The sequence below is a fragment of the Chaetodon trifascialis genome, chromosome 5 (assembly GCF_039877785.1).
Source record: "Chaetodon trifascialis isolate fChaTrf1 chromosome 5, fChaTrf1.hap1, whole genome shotgun sequence".
Classification (NCBI taxonomy): domain Eukaryota; kingdom Metazoa; phylum Chordata; class Actinopteri; order Chaetodontiformes; family Chaetodontidae; genus Chaetodon; species Chaetodon trifascialis.
Genome location: NC_092060.1, coordinates 21,312,860 through 21,333,187, shown reverse-complemented (window position 1 = coordinate 21,333,187; position 20,328 = coordinate 21,312,860). Strand labels below are relative to the sequence as shown.

The 20,328-nt window shown below is 41.5% G+C and overlaps 6 protein-coding genes and 1 non-coding gene across 9 annotated transcripts; 3 read left to right on the top strand and 4 right to left on the bottom strand.

Annotated features, from left to right (window-relative positions):
- Positions 1–238: 238 nt before the first annotated feature.
- On the top strand, positions 239–3,042 carry pttg1 (PTTG1 regulator of sister chromatid separation, securin). 2 transcript variants are annotated; one of them, XM_070963043.1, is made up of 6 exons: positions 239–373; positions 1,336–1,425; positions 1,532–1,671; positions 1,788–1,866; positions 2,169–2,330; positions 2,903–3,042. In XM_070963043.1, the coding sequence occupies exons 2-6, from the start codon at positions 1,338–1,340 to the stop codon at positions 2,983–2,985; spliced, it is 552 nt and encodes a 183-aa protein (XP_070819144.1). In that variant the 5' UTR covers positions 239–373; positions 1,336–1,337; the 3' UTR covers positions 2,986–3,042. The 2 variants fall into 2 exon arrangements, with proteins under 2 accessions (XP_070819144.1, XP_070819143.1); XM_070963042.1 differs by having other exon boundaries at positions 299–373; positions 1,333–1,425.
- Positions 3,043–3,744: 702 nt separating this feature from the next.
- Positions 3,745–5,816, top strand: sowahd (sosondowah ankyrin repeat domain family d). Its single transcript, XM_070963509.1, has 2 exons — positions 3,745–3,937; positions 4,167–5,816. Exon 2 carries the CDS (start codon positions 4,292–4,294, stop codon positions 5,279–5,281), a length of 990 nt encoding a protein of 329 aa, XP_070819610.1. The 5' UTR covers positions 3,745–3,937; positions 4,167–4,291; the 3' UTR covers positions 5,282–5,816.
- Positions 5,817–6,419: 603 nt separating this feature from the next.
- rpl39 (ribosomal protein L39) lies at positions 6,420–9,864 on the bottom strand. The gene is made up of 3 exons (XM_070963508.1): positions 9,779–9,864; positions 9,335–9,438; positions 6,420–6,641 (listed from the first exon to the last, which is right to left on the bottom strand). Exons 1-3 carry the CDS (start codon positions 9,779–9,781, stop codon positions 6,593–6,595), a joined length of 156 nt encoding a protein of 51 aa, XP_070819609.1. The 5' UTR covers positions 9,782–9,864; the 3' UTR covers positions 6,420–6,592.
- Positions 8,231–8,363, bottom strand: LOC139331874 (small nucleolar RNA SNORA69). Its single transcript, XR_011602216.1, has one exon. It is a non-coding gene; the product is annotated as a small nucleolar RNA SNORA69 (small nucleolar RNA).
- Positions 9,865–10,698: 834 nt separating the features above from the next.
- Positions 10,699–14,430, bottom strand: upf3b (UPF3B regulator of nonsense mediated mRNA decay). The gene is made up of 10 exons (XM_070963477.1): positions 14,182–14,430; positions 13,800–13,906; positions 13,604–13,710; positions 13,406–13,504; positions 12,921–13,031; positions 12,755–12,798; positions 12,468–12,656; positions 12,224–12,381; positions 11,814–12,138; positions 10,699–11,729 (listed from the first exon to the last, which is right to left on the bottom strand). Exons 1-10 carry the CDS (start codon positions 14,290–14,292, stop codon positions 11,589–11,591), a joined length of 1,392 nt encoding a protein of 463 aa, XP_070819578.1. The 5' UTR covers positions 14,293–14,430; the 3' UTR covers positions 10,699–11,588.
- Positions 14,431–15,031: 601 nt separating this feature from the next.
- Positions 15,032–15,897, top strand: ndufa1 (NADH:ubiquinone oxidoreductase subunit A1). The gene is made up of 3 exons (XM_070963000.1): positions 15,032–15,260; positions 15,408–15,497; positions 15,748–15,897. Exons 1-3 carry the CDS (start codon positions 15,159–15,161, stop codon positions 15,766–15,768), a joined length of 213 nt encoding a protein of 70 aa, XP_070819101.1. The 5' UTR covers positions 15,032–15,158; the 3' UTR covers positions 15,769–15,897.
- Positions 15,792–20,174, bottom strand: nkap (NFKB activating protein). 2 transcript variants are annotated; one of them, XM_070962998.1, is made up of 8 exons: positions 19,535–20,174; positions 18,612–18,692; positions 18,411–18,475; positions 18,228–18,320; positions 18,099–18,141; positions 17,822–18,016; positions 17,546–17,695; positions 15,792–17,200 (listed from the first exon to the last, which is right to left on the bottom strand). In XM_070962998.1, exons 1-8 carry the CDS (start codon positions 19,972–19,974, stop codon positions 17,026–17,028), a joined length of 1,242 nt encoding a protein of 413 aa, XP_070819099.1. In that variant the 5' UTR covers positions 19,975–20,174; the 3' UTR covers positions 15,792–17,025. The 2 variants fall into 2 exon arrangements, with proteins under 2 accessions (XP_070819099.1, XP_070819100.1); XM_070962999.1 differs by having other exon boundaries at positions 18,099–18,135; positions 19,535–20,167.
- Positions 20,175–20,328: the final 154 nt, after the last annotated feature.

Below are 20,328 nucleotides of genomic sequence, written 5' to 3'. Positions count from 1 at the left end.
AAATATTAATGGTAATCATAAACACACATATGAGGAGAGAAGTATGGCGGACTATGGTAGCTAACAGTTACATCTCTGAATAGAGAGGTAGATAAAACATCATCGTAGATAAACTATAGGTACTTAGTTCATTTCTAGGTGTTTCGGTCGTATCGTAATATGGTGTAAGTTATTTATACAAGTAATGTTACGTTTGACGGTAATATATTATTTGAAACGCCCATTCAAGACCTCCGCTCTGCAGCGACCAATCGGACGAAGGCAGTGAATTTAAAAAGAAGCCGCGGTCCGTCAGAAAGAAATTTTAGATCATAACAACCTTCTGGTGTGAGAAGAAGAGAACAACTAGCGGCGTTTAGCACAACTGACAGAGGTAACGTTAACGCTAACACGGCTCTACGTTCATTTTTCAGTTCGCTTAGCTAATACCAGTGAGTTTTAAACTAGCATTAACGCCGACGTTTTATCACTCAAGTAAGTTACAAGCGGTTATATTTTGAATTTCCATCCGTATCCTCTATAACGCTACTTCACAAGCTGAGTAACTTGACCCAATTAAGCTAATATAAAGTTGTTGTACTTTACCTCGCTCATGGTAACGAAACTGCTAAACTGATGTTAGCAGTAAGATGCTAGCTGGCTCACAGTCAACAAAGGTTCCGAACATTAAGTTTGGAAAGGTCACACTGACTTCGTTTAACGTCTCTTTTACTCCTTGCCTAGACAAATATCTAACAAATGTTTTAATGAAATTCTGCTAATGACAGAACAACAAGACAACAGATTGAAGTGTGAATGTGCTAACGTTAAATCAAAGACGGGATCAAGACAGGAAGACAACAAGATGACACGTAACTGTATTTCTACGGTTTGGGAGCTAGCTAGCAGTGGACCAGTGTCATTTCATCAATGGACACAACTATGAAGTACTGTAACACTGCCAGCGTAGCTATTAGCTGCAGTGCACTTTACTGTTAGCTTTACTGGTTAGTGTCAGATGCCGAGTAAACACAGGCTAGCTATCAATAGTGGTTATTAGAACTAGCCCAAAGTTATTCAGTTCACTGTCATATGACAAGGAAACCAGAGACTATTTCACATTTTTGCCTGAACTATATCAGCAGTTGCTATTTTCTGCTGATCAATTACTTAAAATTCCCATGACTCTGTATGCACAATACCAGGGCCCTGTGACTGACAGATATTGCTGGCATACAGCCACTGTGCCTGACAAAATGTCAAGTGTCAACTTTCTGCCAGAAAAAAAGTCTCTTCCATGGTGATGGATTGTAATGTGCTGCAGTGCAGGCTAATATCAGATTGTGGTTTCAGAAGCGATGGCCAACATAGTCTTTGCAGAGCAAGAAAATGCACGTCTTCATCCACCTACTCTGAAGATGCGACAGCGGCTTCAGTCTGCTCCTGGTATGGCAATGTCCACATTGTTCTCAGATTTTTCTTCTAGCAGTAATATTGGTCTGTGTGGGAATCTGTATCTGTATCTATAACCTCTTATTTTTTTCCCCACCAGAGAAACTCTTGAAATCTCCAATGACTGGCAAAACCTTTAATACACCTTTGCCATCTGGTCGTAAAGCTTTTGCTCCTGTCAACAAAAAACTTTCTACCCCTGCTGTCAACGTACAAGAAAAGCAACTTCTAAAGCCACAGGTTGGAATAAACCGTGACAGAGTTACAAACTAAAAGTAATGTCAGGCCATAATGTGACCTGTTTGAGCTGTGCCTCAGATAATACATGTACTAATGCAGCATTTTGTTACACACAGGAAACTAAAGTCAAACATCCTCATACCAAAGTGGAGGAATATCCAGAAATTGAGAAGTTCATTCCTTATGACCCACTAGGTAACTATGACATCACCTGTATGATCACATTTCAGGTGTGGGATTTGGAGGTAAAATGCTGATTTTTATCAGAAATGACATTTTGTGTGTAAATCCCACTGCAGCGTCTCATTAGCTTTGCTTACTCTGATTCCATTAATGGTTTATTCCCCCCAAGACTCAACCCATTGAGGCTCATTTGTTTTGCCAAATACGACAATGACTCATGTATAAGCCTCATTCACCCACGATCTGGCTTTTTTTCCCCTCAATGTTTTAAACGTATTTTTTAAAAAAACATGGGTTTTGGCATATTTTTCCAGAGTTTGAGAAGTACAGCGTACCTGAAGATTTGATTCCTCTCAGTGGCTTAGCTCTGTCTGGACTGGCCTGTTTCTCACAATCTCCACATCAGTGTGAGGATGTCCTGGAAATGCTTGCTCCGCTCCCAAACCTGTCACCTGTAAAGATGCCAAAACGTTCAGGTAACCAGCTCCTATGAGGGCTGCATTCACACTTACTGTTTCCCAGTAGAGGTAATTTCCTGTCAGGACATGTACTATCTACATACTTTGTTACACTGAAATAATAAATATTCCATTTTGGCATAATATAATCCTCATGTTTTGCAATATTTGTCTATAATGATCAGATTTGAAAGGTACAGTAAGTTATGATGATTGATTATTTTGTCTAATGATTTATGTTATCATATTGCTCGACTGTAATGAAGCAGAAGGTTTTAATGGTGCAAGACTTTTTCAATGCTGTGATCACAATAACTCAAAGTCTGCTAAGCCCACTGTACCTTTTTTATTACTAAGAAAATAACCAGAATGATCATGTGGACTAACAAGTCTAGTGAGTGAATCGTTTTATCTGATTTTGAATGGTGGCCAGATTTACAGACCAGATCTGGAAAACAACCTGCAGCACCCACATAAGAAGTCACTATTGTCTGGCACCTGTAACCACAAAGTATGGGGCACAAGTATCATTAACTGCAGGTATCATTTGCCTCCTGTATCATTAAGTCTACTCTATTTCCCCTTTCCAGATTATTGCTCAGAGCTGGATGCATTTCTTCAAACACTTGATGAGCTGACTGTTGAACTTCCTCCAGAATCTTTTACTGACTGAATGTTAATGCCTGTTTTTGTTCTGACTACATTTTTACTGAAATAAAGTTTTATCTCTCACTGCTGTCTTTTATTTGCTTGTATCTCAGTGCTAGTTTGCAATTGGCAGTGAAGAAATGACTATTGCTCTGCTCGAGTACAATTTGAGGTACTCATATCTTCAGTATTTCTATTGTCTGCAACTTTATACTTCCACTCCACTACATTTTACAGGGAAATATTGCACTCTTTACTTCCCTACGTTTGGTTACTGGTTACTAGTTACAGATTATGAACACAAAATATAATTAACAAAAACTGATTTATGATAGTTTAAGACAAAACTTAATTGATCTCTGGGTGGGATTTCATAAGCTACCCAGCAGATAAAGTGCTTAAAATAAGTCCCACCTTTTCCAGCTAGAGTATTAAAGTGCTTTAGCCATTAGGGCATCACTAATTATAATCATTAATCTGTAGCTGGCCATTCTGCATAGAGTACTCCTACTTTTGTCTTAAGTATAATTGATGACACTTTTGTCTCTTTACATAATTGAGCGTTTGAATGCCGGGTTTTTCTTGTCACGTGGTATTTCCATGCTGCGGTATCTGAGTACTTGTTCCACCTCTGGTAATTAGTGACAAGCTGTGAAAGTATGTGGGGAAGTATCCACTGTCTTACTTCCTGCTTTGAAGTCCATCAGTGGTCACATGTGAAGGAATCTCGCCATTGGTTTTGCCAGAGATGAGAATGAACTTTGTCTCGTTTCCTCTTGTAAAGGAAAGGAAGAATGCCGACTTGAATCTATAGCTCAGTGGTTGGACTAAGTCCTCAAAATAGCAATCCCTCTCCAATTAATTAGCCTCTGAGTTATTATTTAACTGGGACTTTGGCGCTTAAAGGTTAATGGTCGGTGAGGAAGAAGAGCAGCGTGCACTAACGTGAGTCGGTATGCGCTTTGGACACAGAACAGGTGAGTAACGTTTGTGGGAAGCCGTCGGATACAAATGATGAGCAAAACAAACAATATTTAAGGTGTTACGGGATGAAGCATTCATTTGAGCATATTTTAACTTGCTTGCAAAATGAGGAACTTGGTCGGTTCGCACTTAAGACGCTTAAAGCGGCGTCTTCACGCATTGCCGAAATGTTTTTTGACGTGTTAATACGTATTAAAAATAAACTCTTTCCTCCTATGACAGAGGGAACGAGTCCAGCGGAGTGGAGGAAACCCGTTCCCAGTTTATAATTCGACACTGATATCTCTGGGGTGTTTTCTAAATAAAGGGAAGTAGCCTTGAACTCGGCGTGCAGGGAGCCAAGCAGCATGCATGCGAGCAGATCGGATGATGCTGGATGTGGCTCAACTGGATCCGAACCAGCTGTCAGCAATACCGACGCCCACGGCAGCAGGATGTCCAGACAGGGCACCGTTGTGGAGCGACTCTCCAGATATGGCATGCAGGTCATGCCCAGCGCTTTGCAGCGTAGGTCGAGGCTGCAGAGGCAGCTGGAAGTCAGCGACGGCTCCGCGGCGGGAGGACTTCAGCGAGAGGCTCCGGAGAGAGTGTCGCTCACACCTGCTATGCGGAAAAAATACTTCAAAGAATTGCTTTTGAGCAACCCTTCACACAGCGGGTTTAGCAGTGTGCTGTCCACGCAAACTCCCAGTGTGTCCGAGCAGGACGCAGACTGGGCTCTGTACCCGATGGAGCACGCGTGGATGCTTTCTGCGGTGGAGGGGAACTATGAAACCATTCTGGAGTTCATCTCCGAGGACCCTCATCTGCTGACTAGGAGGGATTTCATCAGCGGATACTCAGTGCTGCACTGGCTGGCCAAGAGAGGACAGGACGAGACTCTGCTCAAACTTCTGCGGCACGCAGAGCGTGCGGGGATCCCTGTGAACGTGAACGTGCGGGGCAGCGGCGGGCTCACCCCGCTGCATGTGGCCAGCATGCACCGGCAGTACATGGTCATCAAACTGCTGGTCGGAGCATTCGGTGCCAACGTCGATGCCATGGACTACAACGGGAAAAGAGCCTGGCAGTATCTGAAGGGAGACGCCCCGCTGGAGATGAAGGAGCTGCTGGGGACCTGGGATGATGAGCACAGACGCGGCTGTGCGCAAAATGCCAACAGAAACGTCAACAACAACAGCGCTGGCGCGATGAACGTGACCGCATTTGATGAGGTCGAAGAAGGACAGACAGATGAAGTGAACTCCTTTGACCGGACTAAGAGGGGGGGCAGCAGGAGGTTTGGGTCTGTGAGGAAGCTGCTATCCTCGTTTTCATTTCTTGGAAACAAAAAATGAGTGATTATGACACAACCCTTCAAATGTGTTCATTAATGCACATTCAGGTCAACATATTTGCGGTTGCCAACCTTCTGAGAGGTCACTGCAGAATTCTTACCAAGTTATTTTTGCTTGCAACTTGACTCCTTACATTTCTACCAGTGTTGGGGGAGATGTTTCTCTGCTTTTACACTGTGAATCAGCTTGTCTCAAGTATTTTTTCTTCATTCTCAAGCTGAAAGCTACTTTGCTCTTTTCAAGAAAGAAATGCTCATTTCTAGTTCTTGAAAGCAAGTTGATTTCTAACACACTGAAATTCCCTCTGTCCTTGCAGAATTTCTGCCTGTTTTATGAAAATGAGGTTTTAAGGATTGAAGGACAGGCAGAAATTAAGTGATGGCCAAAGGGATAAAATAAATGTATGCTTTTCCTGTCAAACACTTTTTTCACCTCTTCAGTCCTGAGAAACAAACAACCCAAGACTGAAAATGAATGCTTGTATCTCATGTCCAGACTGAGGCCAGAGCAAGAGGACATAGATACAGTTTAAGGGGTCTCAAACCATAAAGGTTGGTAGCTACTGCACTATTTCTCCAGGATTATCATTCATAGTATCAATACCTACCAAGGATTCCTAGAAAGTCGTCTTGTTGAAAAAGTACTGGCAGTAAACTCATTTACACCAACTTTCAATAAGCCTACCTGTGATTAAAAACACTGTATTTAATGAGCATTTCTAAACTCTCCTTGCTGCTGACCCACTTCTGCTTCTCTGCTGTGTCATCTCAAAAGCTGATGGTTGCTGACGTGGCAAACTTTCTCCCTCAGTTATTAACATTTTAAGTAAACGTTTCAGTTTGTCTTTCAGCTGGATTAGGCTTCTTGAATATGTGCTCTCTTTGGCACACGCAACAAAGCCAGAGCTCAAAATCCTGCTAAACTAAAAATAACCACAATCTTCCATGAAATCAAACTACTGAAGTGTTTGCCATGTGGTCAAGCGACTGAAACCCCCTTTGGAGTGTTTGCCTTTCTTCAGCGCTGTGTCAGCATAACCCCTCCCCATGTGATGTTTGGTTTTCCTCAGAAAAACTCTCCGCCTGTCAGCGGATATTGCTCAGCTACACTTTGAGTGGAAAAAAGCCAAACAGCATCATTTCAAGTTTGATCACAGATCTTTTATTGTCAAACATGGGCATAACCAGAGTATCTGTACAAAACGTCTGCTGCTCTGGATAACATGGTTCCCTCCACGTGGTCAGGCCCAGCAGCTGGGGGTCCTGGCAGATGTTGGGATGGAGGGACACTGGGATCCGTGGATCCTCATGTTTACAGGCCGAGCTTGGTCCTCCTCCAGTGTCTCCTCTTGGAGTTGTACCTGAATATAAACATTGAAACAAATGTGTCAAGATTGAACATTTAGACTTTTTTACGATGACAAATAAAACTACATTATTATTATTGTCACACATGAAATGTGAAAATCACCTGAAGCTCAATATCAACAAAACCAATGACTTTGTGGTGGACTACAATGCTTCAAATATGGATGCTGCTGCAGAGAAGCTACAGATTCTAAATGTGGATGCTTCACACACACAGGCAGCTTAGAAGATCTCTACAATCGCCACAGTTTCAAAGAGGACATCCAAGATTAGTGTCACAAATTCAGCATCCAACCAAATGTGAAATATGGCCACAATCTGCCCCTCTGTTCGTGAGTGATGGTGTTGAATAATGGCCAGAAAAGTGTCTCTGTAAAACGTGTCACAGTGAAGTTGACCTTTTGGACATACAATGTCATCACTTCATTTTATCCCATGAGACATTTATGTGAAATTCAGTCATAATTAGCATATGAATTCCTGAGTTTTTTTGGGTGAGGTCACAGTGACCTTTGTCAGTTCATCCTTCAGATCAAGTGAACTTTTGCACTAATTTTGAAGAAATACCCTCAAGGCAGAGATGTCCTGAGATACTGTGGTCACAAGAAAAGACCAGCAGTTTTAAGACAAAATGCCTCCAACTGTGGAGGCATAATGAAACTACAATAAAACTAGAGAGACTGAAAACATAATTCTGTACACCAACAATGTTGCCTCATTCCAGTAAAATATAAGAAAGCTTGTATTAGGCTCTTAAATTATGTAATTTAGCTGTAGATGGGTTATCTCAGCAACTCATTTACTGACTGATTTATTTGTGGACGACACAAACAGGAAATGCTCATATGCAATGGAATTTAACAAAGCGACAAATTTAAATTCCTGAGTAGAAATGCATCATGAATTAAAAAGAAAAGACCAAAAGAGGGATGGTTATTCTGACAGAGTTGACCTGACATATTAAGTCATTAAAAGTTGCTCTGCATCATGAGCTGCACAGTTTGCACGGTGTGTTTTCCGTAGCCACAACAAAGCAGACTGTTCATCTTGTAGAAATCACCCCTGTAGTCTGCTGGTTGTGCAATTCATGCATATCATGCACCATTGAGAAGTCACCTCTTTACTACTAGGGTAAGCAAAAATATTTCTAAGCTTTAGTGGTTTCAGGTTTCCTCCTGGTCCTGTGTTAAGGGTGTTCTACTTATTTACTCAGACATAAAAACCAACTGGGTAGTCTAGACACTAATCATACCAATCTCCTCCTTGAAACTATGCAAATTCTGTTCATTTCCGATTTCAGAAGCCATGAACTTACAACACATGCCACAGTCAACATAGCCAATTACTGCAACTAGACACACAACTAGATTCCTTTTAGTGAGTGTAAAACGTTTTGAAATAGTCTTGGGAAACCTCCTCTGGAGAAACAATTAAAGGCATAATCCCTTTCCATTGGCACTAAATCTCTGTGGCAAACATGGGAATCGTTCCAGGCCACACTAATTTCAGAAATGACTGATACCAGGGAAATCCTTCAGGAAAGCAATTTAGTGGGCAGATCAGCCACTTGGACAAACAGTACAATGTTCAGCTACAGAGTTTCCTCATCACCACAACAGTGAGCAGGAAAATAACCTCTATAGCAGAAGATGCTCTCAGCAGGGTTAATGACAGCACTCTACCGCAACAAAGTGCTGCAATTGCAGACCTGCTTTAAGTGACATGGAGTTCATGCCTCTTCCCTGCATTAGTCGGCCAGTCAAACATCTCTGCACTTAATGATACCGGTAGAGAAAGCTGAGAGACAGCTCAACAACAACGTGCAGTACTAAAGTGCAATTTAAAACCTCAGAACACACACCCAGCTCTCTTTTGAATGCTCAGTTTTACTTCTGAATTCTTTTTTAATCAAGTTAAGTTTCAACAGAGGTAAACACAGCACGTCATGACTGAAGTTTTGTATATACACATGACTGCCAGTTTATTAGGTCTCCCCAACAGCCCTGCATGAAATCCCACCCTCACGAAATGTAAAGATTTCCATTTTGTGGTATTTCTGGAGGCTGTAACTCGTGGGGCTGTTAAATTATAGGACATTATGCTATGGTGTTTCTAATACTCTTTACACAGTTCAACAGCACCGCAGACCTACACGCTCTTACAATGACATTAAAGTTGACTCAATGCCTCTCTAACACAGTCTCAACAGAAACAGACCATTATAACATTCATGAAGGTGGGATTTATTGCAGGATGGGGCATTAGTTTTAAGTAGGTGTTCTTAATAAACTGGCACGTGAGTGTATGTGGGTGAATAAATAGAGCACTTAGTGGAGCTGAGGAGACTGGAGTTGGAGGTATAAAGTGTAATACACAGCCAAACAGTACTCCGTGTTTGGCAATTCCTGCAAAGACTTGCACTTTGCGTAAAATTAGATTAAAATTGATAGTCTTTTGCAGTCAAGTCTGAATGTCCTGTCTAAGGAGTATCTGTGATCATCTAACCTATGATAACTGAACACAAGCTAGGTGTACCTAATAAAATGGCAAACTAGTGTAAACAGGAGTTAACAGGTAGGATTCAATATCGACCTTAAAACCAATTCGTTATGTCCAAATGTAGATGCAACAAACTTTTAACATGCAGTAGCCTCACCTTACAGTACTGAACACAGCGCGAGCTCACCTGATCTTATTGCCGGTCTTCATTCTGATCCACTGAGGAATGGGCCTGTTCTGTTTCTGCTTCTTGGCGAGGAAGCGCTTGATCCTGAATGTCTTGTGGGATGACTAGAAGCGACAGAAAAGCACCATTAACACCACGCCAACAAACGTTTCTATCTAACGCTGCGTGTCCGCATCTTCAGACGAACAGACTTTAAGCTTTTACTACGTAAAAGTGAGCAGGCTAGCAGCTAGCAGCTGCCAAGGAAGTTGAAGGCTAACATGCGCAGTACAACAGACTCGGTACCGGCTAGCATCGTTGAGAATCTTTAATACGCTCATTTTTCATTCTCTTACGCAACATACAGACTTGTGAGGTACCTCTGACATATTTATTAATCGTTTAATGTATCGGAGCAGGTTTACGGGGACAGCACACATAGATGTTTGAAGATTGTGTATTTACCATTTTCTCCACAGTCCGTTCCCGACTATGGCGGTGGTCGAAGAGAGAGAAGGAAGTGACGTTGCTTTTTTATCCAATAAGCGCGCACCAAACAGCGACACCACGTGGAGGCTTCTTGTTTTAACATTCAACTCAGGCGCCTGAGGTTTATGAGGTGCTGAAACTGTGCACTTTCTGAGGCTCTGGGATTCCTCATTTGCAAGAAAAATTACATGATATATACTGTTTAGTACTTAAATACAATTCTGAGGTGTCTTTAATTTACTTGAGTATTTTTATTTGATGCTACATTTTACTTATACTCCTCTATATTTGAAGGGGAATTGTTCAGATTATTCCACTACGTTTATCTGACAGCTGTACTTAGCCTACTTTCCAGATAAAGATTTTACATACAAAACATATGAAAAGCTAATAAAAACGACATATTGCTATGGATGAGACTGTAAAACTATATTTTAAGATGTTGAATTGACCTCACCTACACCAGCTACAATCATAAACCACAGCTTCCATGGTATTGCATAAAATAACACTTTGACCTTAAATTCTGAATGCAGGACATTTTCTTGTATCAGACTATTTTTACATCTTGGCATTGGTTATTTTGCTAACTGCAAATTCATAATATGCACCACAGAAGAACAACACGAGGTAAAGCAGGGTCTGTATTAGAAGGAAATTTAGTGGTCATCTTGTTGAGGGTCCCTACCTCGTACTCAAATAACACATACCTCTAATAAAGTCAGTAGTGGCAGGACAGCAGCATCTGTCCCACTCCTGGCAATTCTTGGACAAGAATTCAAATCTAGTTTCAGATAACTTGGCCTACCCTGCATAATTAATGGTGCAATGGAAATAAAAAACTAAGAATAAAGCTATACGAAACTAATACTGAGTCAAGAGAACAAAAGACACTTCATCAAAGACCTCTTTTATTTCCAGTCGCTGTATTCACTTTAGTGCGTCACACATTCATATTTAAGGAGAGTTTCAGATTAGAAAAGGGCGAAGGCCACAGGTTGTTAACTCAGATTGAAGGCTGCATGCAGGCATGGCTGTCACATGGCAGTCTAGTCAGAAATGGCTATTTCTCCTCAGTCACTGTATGAATGCAACAAAACACATGATCGCAAAGCAGGTTAGTACAGACCGTGTCCCTCAGTATGTTGTGCCTGTAACACTACAACTATTTCAGAGTTACAGACCAGGAAAAGTTTTAATAAGTAATAAGTTCTGCACATACATTTGGATTGTCTAGCTCTCCAGGCAGAGTAAGATGTCATTTCCATGTGTGCACATCAAACTGAAAATGCCAATGTTACAACAGAAGTCTCACGCAAAAGTACGAAGAACATGGATGAACTTGGCAATGTTGACATATTAAGTAACTGGGAAGTTAAACACCTGTGAAGTTATTTCATACTTCCAGCGTGTGATATGGATGAACATGTTTAAAGCAAATGCTTGCAGTGTGTACAACACTTTACATTAGAGAAACAATACTGAAATAAGGTCACTTTGAGTTCAGTGGTCCAAAAAAGCTTTGGCTTCATCTAATGTGCCCTACAGCCAAACTCTTCCAAAAGGTTACTGTTACCTTTCCTAACAAATGAAACTAAAGTGGGTCACATTCAGGCACTAAGAGGCTCCACAATCACATCTCTGCTTCTGAGACTGGGAGAGCTGGATGCAGCCCTGCTTGAACTGCAGTGCACGCTGCCCTGAGGCGCCACATCGCTGCCCTGAGCCTCACAGGCCTGTTTCCTCTCTCCTCACCGGACTTAAAATGCCATCAGCAGAAATCTGCTCAATCATCTCCTTTGTCAACCACTTTCTCGGCCTTAGTATCAGGCTTCCTGTCAGCGGAGCTGGATTCGGCTCCTCCTCCTCCCGTAGTTCGATTGCGGCTTCTGGCGCCTGGCTGGTACAGCTGTATAGCCGGCCGGTCCTGGTGCAATGAAACAACACTCTTAGAAAAACTGAACAGGCTTGTGAGAAACTACGGGATGATCTGAAAGGCTAGAGTCATTACCTTATTTCGCAGCCGCTCTCTTTTACCACTGTCATCCTTCTTGTCTTTGGCAGGCCTCTCTGGCCTCTCAGAGTGGGAGGAGTCTCCAACATTTTCACTCTTTTTCTTCTCCAAGGGACGCTCTTTTTCTTTTTTAACATCCTCCTCCCGCTTCCTGCATGAGTTCTCTCCATCCTGCCGCTCTTTCCTTCTCCGCCGATCTTCGTCCTGTCGCCTGATGCGCTCCTTCTCCCTCTGGCGCCGCTCCTTCTCCCGCTCACGGTCGTACTCTCTGTCTCGATCTGCGTCACGCTCCCTGAACTCCTTCCGCCCGTGTTCATCCGTTCTGTGTGTAAAGCACAAATCCTCTTTAAACATTCTGTTCAAAGTGAGCAATGTTTTCAAAGACAAAAATTACACAAGTAACTCACTTCCTTCCTCGATCCTCCTTATTTTCAATGTTGTGACGCTTCTTCAGATCAGCACTGCCCATGGATCTGTCCTCTTTATTTGCCTTGTCTGGTTTCTTGGCCTTTTCCTTGGGCTTCTCAGAATCAGCATCTTCCCCTCTGTCTGGCTTCTTCAGGAGCTACGTGGTTGAAATTAAAGACATTATAATTAGTGACAGGAGATTACACACTGTTTTAGACAGTTTCAATCCACTGCAGCACACACCTTAATTTTTGGTTCTTCTTTAATTTGGTCCTTGTCTTTGTCTTGCTGTTTTTCAGGCCTCTTCATCTTCTCAGCCTCTTTGCGCTTCCTTCTCTCCTCCTCCCTCCACTTACGACGCTCCTCATCACGCAGACGCTTCCGTTCAATCTCCCTTCTTCTTCTCTCTTCTTTCTTTTCCTCCCTGATTCTCTGAACAGCATTAAAACAGGACATGAGGTCAATCTTCGCCATGCAACTAAACATCTCTAACTAGAAAAACACACTGTTGTGCCACAGTACTTATTTACCTGTTTATTCTTCAGGAAGTCAAGTAGAGGAGTTGTTTTTTTAGCTTAAAGGAGAAAAAGGTATAAAATTAAATTTATAACTCCAGCAATATGTCTGCCGCTTTTTAAGAATACATTCAATGATGTTTCAGGTGGACTTTTTACTGAAAAAAGACAGTTCACCTACCTACAAGTTCCTTTGATTTTGCCTCAAGCTCTTCCAACAGGGTCTCAGGTGTTGATGCCAACTTTTCTTCATCTCTGTTGTAATTTTCCAGGAACTTCTTGTATTCAGGATCTGAAAGGACATTCAGAACAACCAAATAAAGATATGTTGCTGCTGACTGTTTCTCTGGAGCTTTACATGGTGCTAAATATTTTTAAAATTATACTTAATTGAATTAGAATTTTCAGATCAGACAAAACCATCAGCTTCAGAGCAACTGACCTTTCACACAATATTTACTAAGACAACCACTAGCAGTAATCCAGGATATGTGAGGTGACTCCTTTAAGATGCCAATAGCAAATATTAACCACAAATATTCACAAACAGCAGCGAATGTTAGTAGGTTACTAAAAAGAAATGAAAGTCCAACTAAACTGAACCATCACCAAATCTCACTTTTCCATTGTACTGGCACATCAGACACACAAAGAAATTATCTTTACCTTCAACAATAGTTCCACATTTCGCATCCTTTTTCTTACTCCTTTTCTTGGCAGTCTTTTGGAAAGGTGCAAACTCCACGACAGCAGGATACTCCTGTCCTGTTTAAAGACATCATGTGGACAAGCATGAAGCCTCAATTTGTGCCCGAGACACTTCATAGGTTTGTCCATGTAGCTATAAACGTGTAGTCTTCATACCTCTGTTGTCGATGAACACATATCCATCAAATCGATCTCTGAAAAGAACTATATCCTCTTGATTTTTGAAATTGATGTAGGCCCTTGCGAAGAGGTGGGGGTAAAGGCTGAATGGACAGAAGATTCGTGTCAGGTTAAACTATTAGAGTGACTGGTAGCATTATGTGGAAGGTGAAACATCTTTCTGTCAATTCACCTGGTGTCATTGGAGAAAAACTCCAGGTAGTCCACCTCTGGGAGAGGCTGTAATTGCTCCTCCAGCTCTTCCTTGGTCAGACTTGGTGGTAATCGTCTAATCACAATCTGGATGAATATTATTGGCAGATTAAGATATTTAGATGGGAGAACAATCAGACTGGGAAAATGAGGGCACAAATGGCTAACATTGACTTAAAGTTTGGGTTAATAACGTGACAGTTTGCCGGCTTCAAGTAACTATACAAATTTCAAAGTAGAATAAAGAAGTTATATTTGACAAAATACAGCTAGCCAAAAACATCCAATTACTTAACGAAACTATTAGTATCTGTAACTGACAACTTATAGCAACCTTAGCTAACATAGCTAGCAAGTTATACCTTTGTCATCGTCTCTTTCTTTTCCTTGGGCTTCTCCGTCTTTTCCGCATCTTCGCACTTTATTTCCACTTTTCTCTCCTTCGGTCGAGTATTTTCTTTATCTTCCTTCATAGCTGAAAAGTTACTTTGTCCAGCGTTTGAATTTCATGTCATCCCACACAGTTGTTTACTTTTGTTTAGCAAGTTAGCCGGCTAGCAGCAAACGAACTCGCTAAAGGCAGCTTCCTCTCTCACGGTTGAGCCGTATTTCACCGTTTCCACAGGAGGTGGCGCTGTAGGTGGAAACGAGCCTGTGTCATGAGTTTCAAATTATAATTACATGTATTTTGTTTTGTGCATTTGTTTTTGTGTTCGGTTTGGGAATATGACTGACAAACTGCTTTTGTGCTGTTTTCATCCGTTAAAAAAGAATGACCTTAAAGTCAGTATAATACGTCTTCCTCTTTTGCGAGGCCCTTCGGAATAAAAGCTTGCAAGTTTAATATTTCTGAGCAGTTAATTTTGTGACACTTATAGTCACACCAATTATCGAGTGTTCATATAGTAACTGATATTATAAAAATAATAATTTAACATAAAATACCGATTAAAAGTTATAATTCATGCTGCGTAAACGTTTCTCTAAATATCCAAGGTGTCGTCTAAAGGCTAATCGTTGAAGCAATCTTTCAACAAATCAATTACAACATAAATAATTCATCAGAATGTTTATGAGCGTTTAACACCATAATAATCGTGTTGTTTGTCGTACAAAATTGGCACTTTTATCAAATAGCGCCGTCTTTGCAGCGCTGAGGTTTTTCTTTTGAAAAACCTTGACGGGAAGTGTTAATCTTGTTCCGTTAGAGAACATAGGTCGTTACGAGGGTAGACATTTTGTTAGCATCTAAGCAAAATAAACTGTTGTGGGCAGTCTTAGGGCAACCTGGTTGTCCTCAAAGTTGCTGTTTGTCGCCTGACACTTCAAGGCTGTAATAATGTGGTATGAAATCCTGCCAGGCGCCGCCGTCGTGACTGCGTGTCTGATCATTCCTGGCGTCTCCACCGCATTAATCCACAAATTCACCAACGGGGGAAAGGTGAGGAGGCTGCTGGCTGCTAATGCTGCTCTGCCCGTGCTAACAAGTACAAAGTAGCTGACGTTCAACACTTCAATGTGCCGCTTGTCCGTGTGCTTGTAGCGTTACTGCGAAGAGCTTGATAAAAGACTCTTGTTTTCTGTATAGGAAAAGAGGATCGCTCGGGTTCCGTGGCACTGGCAGCTGATGGAGAGAGACAGGCGACTTTCAGGAAGAGGGGATTACCACGATGCCAAGGTGACTGTCCATGTTTCAGTAGTAATAACACCTTGCAATGACATGAACGTGTTTGCTTTAATTGTGCATGTGTCCCTCAGAAAGTTTTGAGTGTCACGATTTTTTATATCCTCTCAGCTAACCACTGATGACGCCTGTGTGTGTGTGTGTGTGTGTGTGTGTACACACATGTACCTGGCAAACAGTCAGTCAATGTGTCAAACGCTGTCATTGAGTCTGCTCATGATCATGTTTTCTTTTTCCCCAACAGGGGCTTGAGAACATCCACTGAAGACACAAACATGAAGAGCCAGATGAGAAGAACGTTCTTTATTGTGCATCAGATTATATTTAACATTCAGCTGTTAGTCTTTGCGGTTCTCCCTGTTGTCAATTAAAGTGTTCCATACTGGAAATCTTAGCAGGCTTCTTGGCTCATATGTTGAATTCTAAAAGCGACAGATGAGAGGTTGGTGCTCTAATCAAATAAATGCTTTACACCTGTTTATACGCTGTAGAGCTTCTACTGTAACTTGTTCATCTGATAATCCAAAGTCGTGCCTGAGGAAAATATGAAGACGTTGTCTGGGATAATGGTCATCACATAGTTATGATACATCAACAGCTGACCCAGAAAAAAAGTCTAAGAACTAAATGAATCGATTTTATTACTCAAGTAATTTAGTGATTCATCCATTAATCCTTTAGGTAATTTATTACACAAAATGCTCTAATGTGAGACTTGTTCATTAAATGTAATTGGGTTGGTTAGTCAGATAACACAAGACATCTGAAGACGTCACCTTGGGCTTTGACAATTTATAGAAAAATTCATTGAAAATATAAACAACAGATGAATCAATAATCCAACACCCACCTCTGCTGAAGTACTGTCAGGTCACAGGATTTTGTAAATATCTACCAGCTGCAATTAACTGAAACAGGATAAAGTACTGATGTTTCTCAGCTTTTAGCGTACTGCTAAAGAAATAAAAATAGCCAGTACTATTAACCAGCTGAGATATTTTAAAGTAGCAGCTTAGTTGACCATACAGAATCGTAGGACTTGGTAGAATTTCTAAGACATCTCTAAATCAGTGGTTCTGAAAAGGGGCTTTGGGACCCTCAAAACCAAACATTTATACTGGACAATTATTGAGTGTTGTTTCTCTTTAATTCACTTCATGAATTCCTGTAAATGTTAAACTCTTAGCACAAACAAAACTGTGAAACGAAATGTGAAAACCACAAGAAGACTTCTTGTGGAAAATTTATTTCCCGTCTGATTATTTGTAAAAATGTACAGGACAAAATTAACTTTGAACAGCTGAGAGGGAAAGACGAGTTCCAGTGAGTGAACAGGATGGAGAATATAATACAACCGAGTACTTCTCAGATTCTCATTTACACACATTTCTTTACAGTTAAAATCCTCCCTCCACACTGCACATCCTTTGAAAACTGAATGTTGTTAACCTCCTAAAAATAAAACATTTATGAGACATGAGACAAAAAGTAAGGGCGTCCACTAAAGGGTAACATGCGACATTCACTTCTCCTCCTTGCCTTTGGTCTTCCTGTACACCATCTCCCTGAAGCTCGACAGGATCTTGCTTTCCCTCTTCCTCCTCTCCTCCTGGTTGAAGGAGGCCAGCGCTCTCTTTTCATCTGCGCTGTAGATCTGGTTTTCCTTTCTCAGACGCACAGCCTCCATACGACGATGTCTGCAGGATTACATTAGGAATTTGTCAGTATCACAGTAATGATAAGATGGGCATCTCTTTGGACCACAATATGGTTATTTTAATTGCTGCAAATGTTTTGCAACTATTTTGCAAACAAAATATTGTGTATAATTGTAGTAAATTAACACTACAAAAGAAAACGTGTTGGTGCAATATTTTTGTTACATGTCACTCAGGAAAAGCATTCATGACATCATAGTCACATCTGAAACATCACTGATTATTAAACTGCTGCTATTATCATACAATTGATATAATATGTAGTATAATAATCATATTGGTAGTAGTAGTAGTAGTAGTAGTAGTATTGTAACCATTATGTACCTGCTGCCGCTCATCACGTAGCCAGACTTCTCAAAGTTTGCGATCTCGTCACTAGTCAGACCGATTTCACCTCTTCTCGGGATACGTTTGCCCGCTTTCACGTACTCCGCCATCGCAGCACCTTCACCTGGCAACAGCGCATGACCAAAGCTGGAAGAGCAGAAAAGATGCACTTATTAAACACAGAGGCAACATTTGTGTGATGGCTGCACAGCAGTGCTTTGAGGTACATGCTAACATGCTAACAGTGACAACGCTAACGTCAGACTGACTCACTCCAAAGGTCTGTCGTCCTGGGACATGTGGGTGAGCGGAGCTTCTGGACCGACCACGTGTTCGTCCATGCAGGTCTTCTCCACCCACATGACCCCGTTGGGATCCTCTTCCTCTTCCTCCTCTGACTCTTCGCTGCTGGAGTTGCTCGACTCCTTGCGGCTCTTCTTCGCCTTCTTCTTCTTGGACTTCTTGGACCTGTTGGGAAACGGGATTGATCAGAATCCTCCTTTCTGTGCAAATGAAGCTGCCTTTTATAGCTGTAAGTACTAATATTTACTTTTTGCTCTTCTTTTTCTTCTTCTTCTTCTTTATTTCTTCTTCTGAAACATGAAAACATAATAATTCAGCTAAAAAAATAAAGAATTACAAAGACTTTCCTAAAAGAACGACATTATGATTGTCTTACCATCTGAATCTGATTCCAGCTCGCTGTCTTCTGAGTGCTTTTTGTTCTTTTTCTTCTTGGATTTCTTCTTCTTCTTTTTCTTCTTCTTCTCTTCTGTGAGTAAAAGACAGGATGCCTTGTAAATTCAAGCAGCACACAGTATGACTGTCATTCATTCATGTTCAAACACTGTGTGGGCCGTACCTTCTGAGCTCGAGTCTGAACTGCTGTTTTTCTCGTCTTCTTCCACAGGTGTGAACTCATCAGAGCTGGTGGAGACAAAACAAAGATTCATGCATCTGTACGTACCAAGAGGTGAGCTACCCATCATCCTCTTTAGGTGCAGTACCAGAAGAGAAATATCATGCAATAGACATGTTTCTCTGGCGGAGACTCTTAACTTACTCTGGCTCTTTCACTCGTGGTGAATATCCCCAAACTTCAGGACAGCCTAACTCACCAATCCTCTCCCTCTCTTGCAGGCGCCTGTAACAGAAAGACAGACAGATCACGCAGCAGTCGAACAAATAACTGGCGATGTTCAAATCACTGCCTACCTTAATGCTGAAACACATACAGTAGCAGAAAGCAGAAAATTAGTCGATTCCAACTGTGATGTAATTTCTGAGTAAAAAAGACTCAAAAAAGTGAAACTTGCTGGTTACAGTTAAAGAAGATAATCCTCCCTTATCTAAATTAATGAAGGATGAAATTAATTATCTAAATTAATTTCATCATGACCTACAGAAGAATCCTTCAAGGATTCAATTATTTTTATCATTTCAGACTATGTATATGAAAGCTGAGTCATTTCCTTTTATGAGCTGTAGAGGGCGTCCAATTGTGCTCAAAAAACTTGGGCAACAAAATAAAGTCTTTTTTTTTAAAAACACTGATGCTTGATTTGAATTTTATGCACTAGGTTTCTCTTCTTGCTGCTGAGGCAGGGCCTTTCTGTGTCAGGGTCCTTGATGCAAGGCTGAGAGCTGGAGTTGGTCTCCAGTGGCTGCCCACTGCTCCTCAGGGATGGGTTCAAATGCAGAGAACAAAATTCACTGTGTACCTGACAAGGAAGACTCTCTTTAATCTTCATCTTCCATTAAAGCTTAACTAACTAACTGAAAATGCTCACAGATACTTAGAGGATATCAGGATTTCTCCACCTCTGTTTCTTCAATTTTGACTACTTACTTTCTAATCTGTCTTTTGTAATACAGCTAGTTTCATGGACCTGAACACTAAATTACTGGAGTAAACAAAGATGGATCAAATGAAAAGAAACACCATGATTAGCCTTTAGCTGTGACGCTTGTGTTTTTATGTGTTACCTCGCAATAAACGCCTCTTGTCTCTGTCTCTGAGCGTCGTCCCTCTGCTGCTCGTAGTAATAATCATCTCTGAAGCCTCCGTGTTTTCCAGGAGCGTCCCGCTGCTCGGACCAGTGGTTGTGGTTGTGGTTGTGACTGTGGCTGTTGTTGTGACGCTCTCTGGACCTGGACCTCGACCTGGACCGACTACGGCGGGGGCTTCCGATGCGGATCCGTCTGAGGTTTTTCGCCTCTCGGAATCGGCGCTCCCGTTCCTCGCGTTCCCGCTCCTTGTTCCGCGGCTTCGGCAGTTTGGGCCCGAAGCTATCTGGAGAAAGGCTCTGTTCACGGCTATCGTTGCGGTTGCGGCTGCGGCTGCGGGACCGAGTCCGGGGTCTCCGGGCCCGAGGACTCCGTGACTCCCCGCTGCCGTCGGAGCTCGAGCGATCCGACAGTGGCATCACTGACCTCCTAACGGTTTTAGGGTCACACCGAAACTACAGGACACAGTTTAGATGAAGAACTTTGGATTCTTACGGAAGTTAATAGAGAACTTGGCACACGTTCACTCCCAGGTCTCCTCTCCTCTCTGTTTTTCTCCGTTCGTAGTATAAGCGTCTATAACAGGAAGTCCTGGAACGTCCGTTTCTAAACACATACCGGCCTGCCTGACTACGATTTGCACATAGTTCCGTTTGTACTTGTAATAAGAAACTGTACTCTGCCAAACTATTATAAATAAATAAATAAATAAATAAATAAATAAATAAATAAATAAATAAATAAATAATCGGAACAGTCAGATACTTAAATAA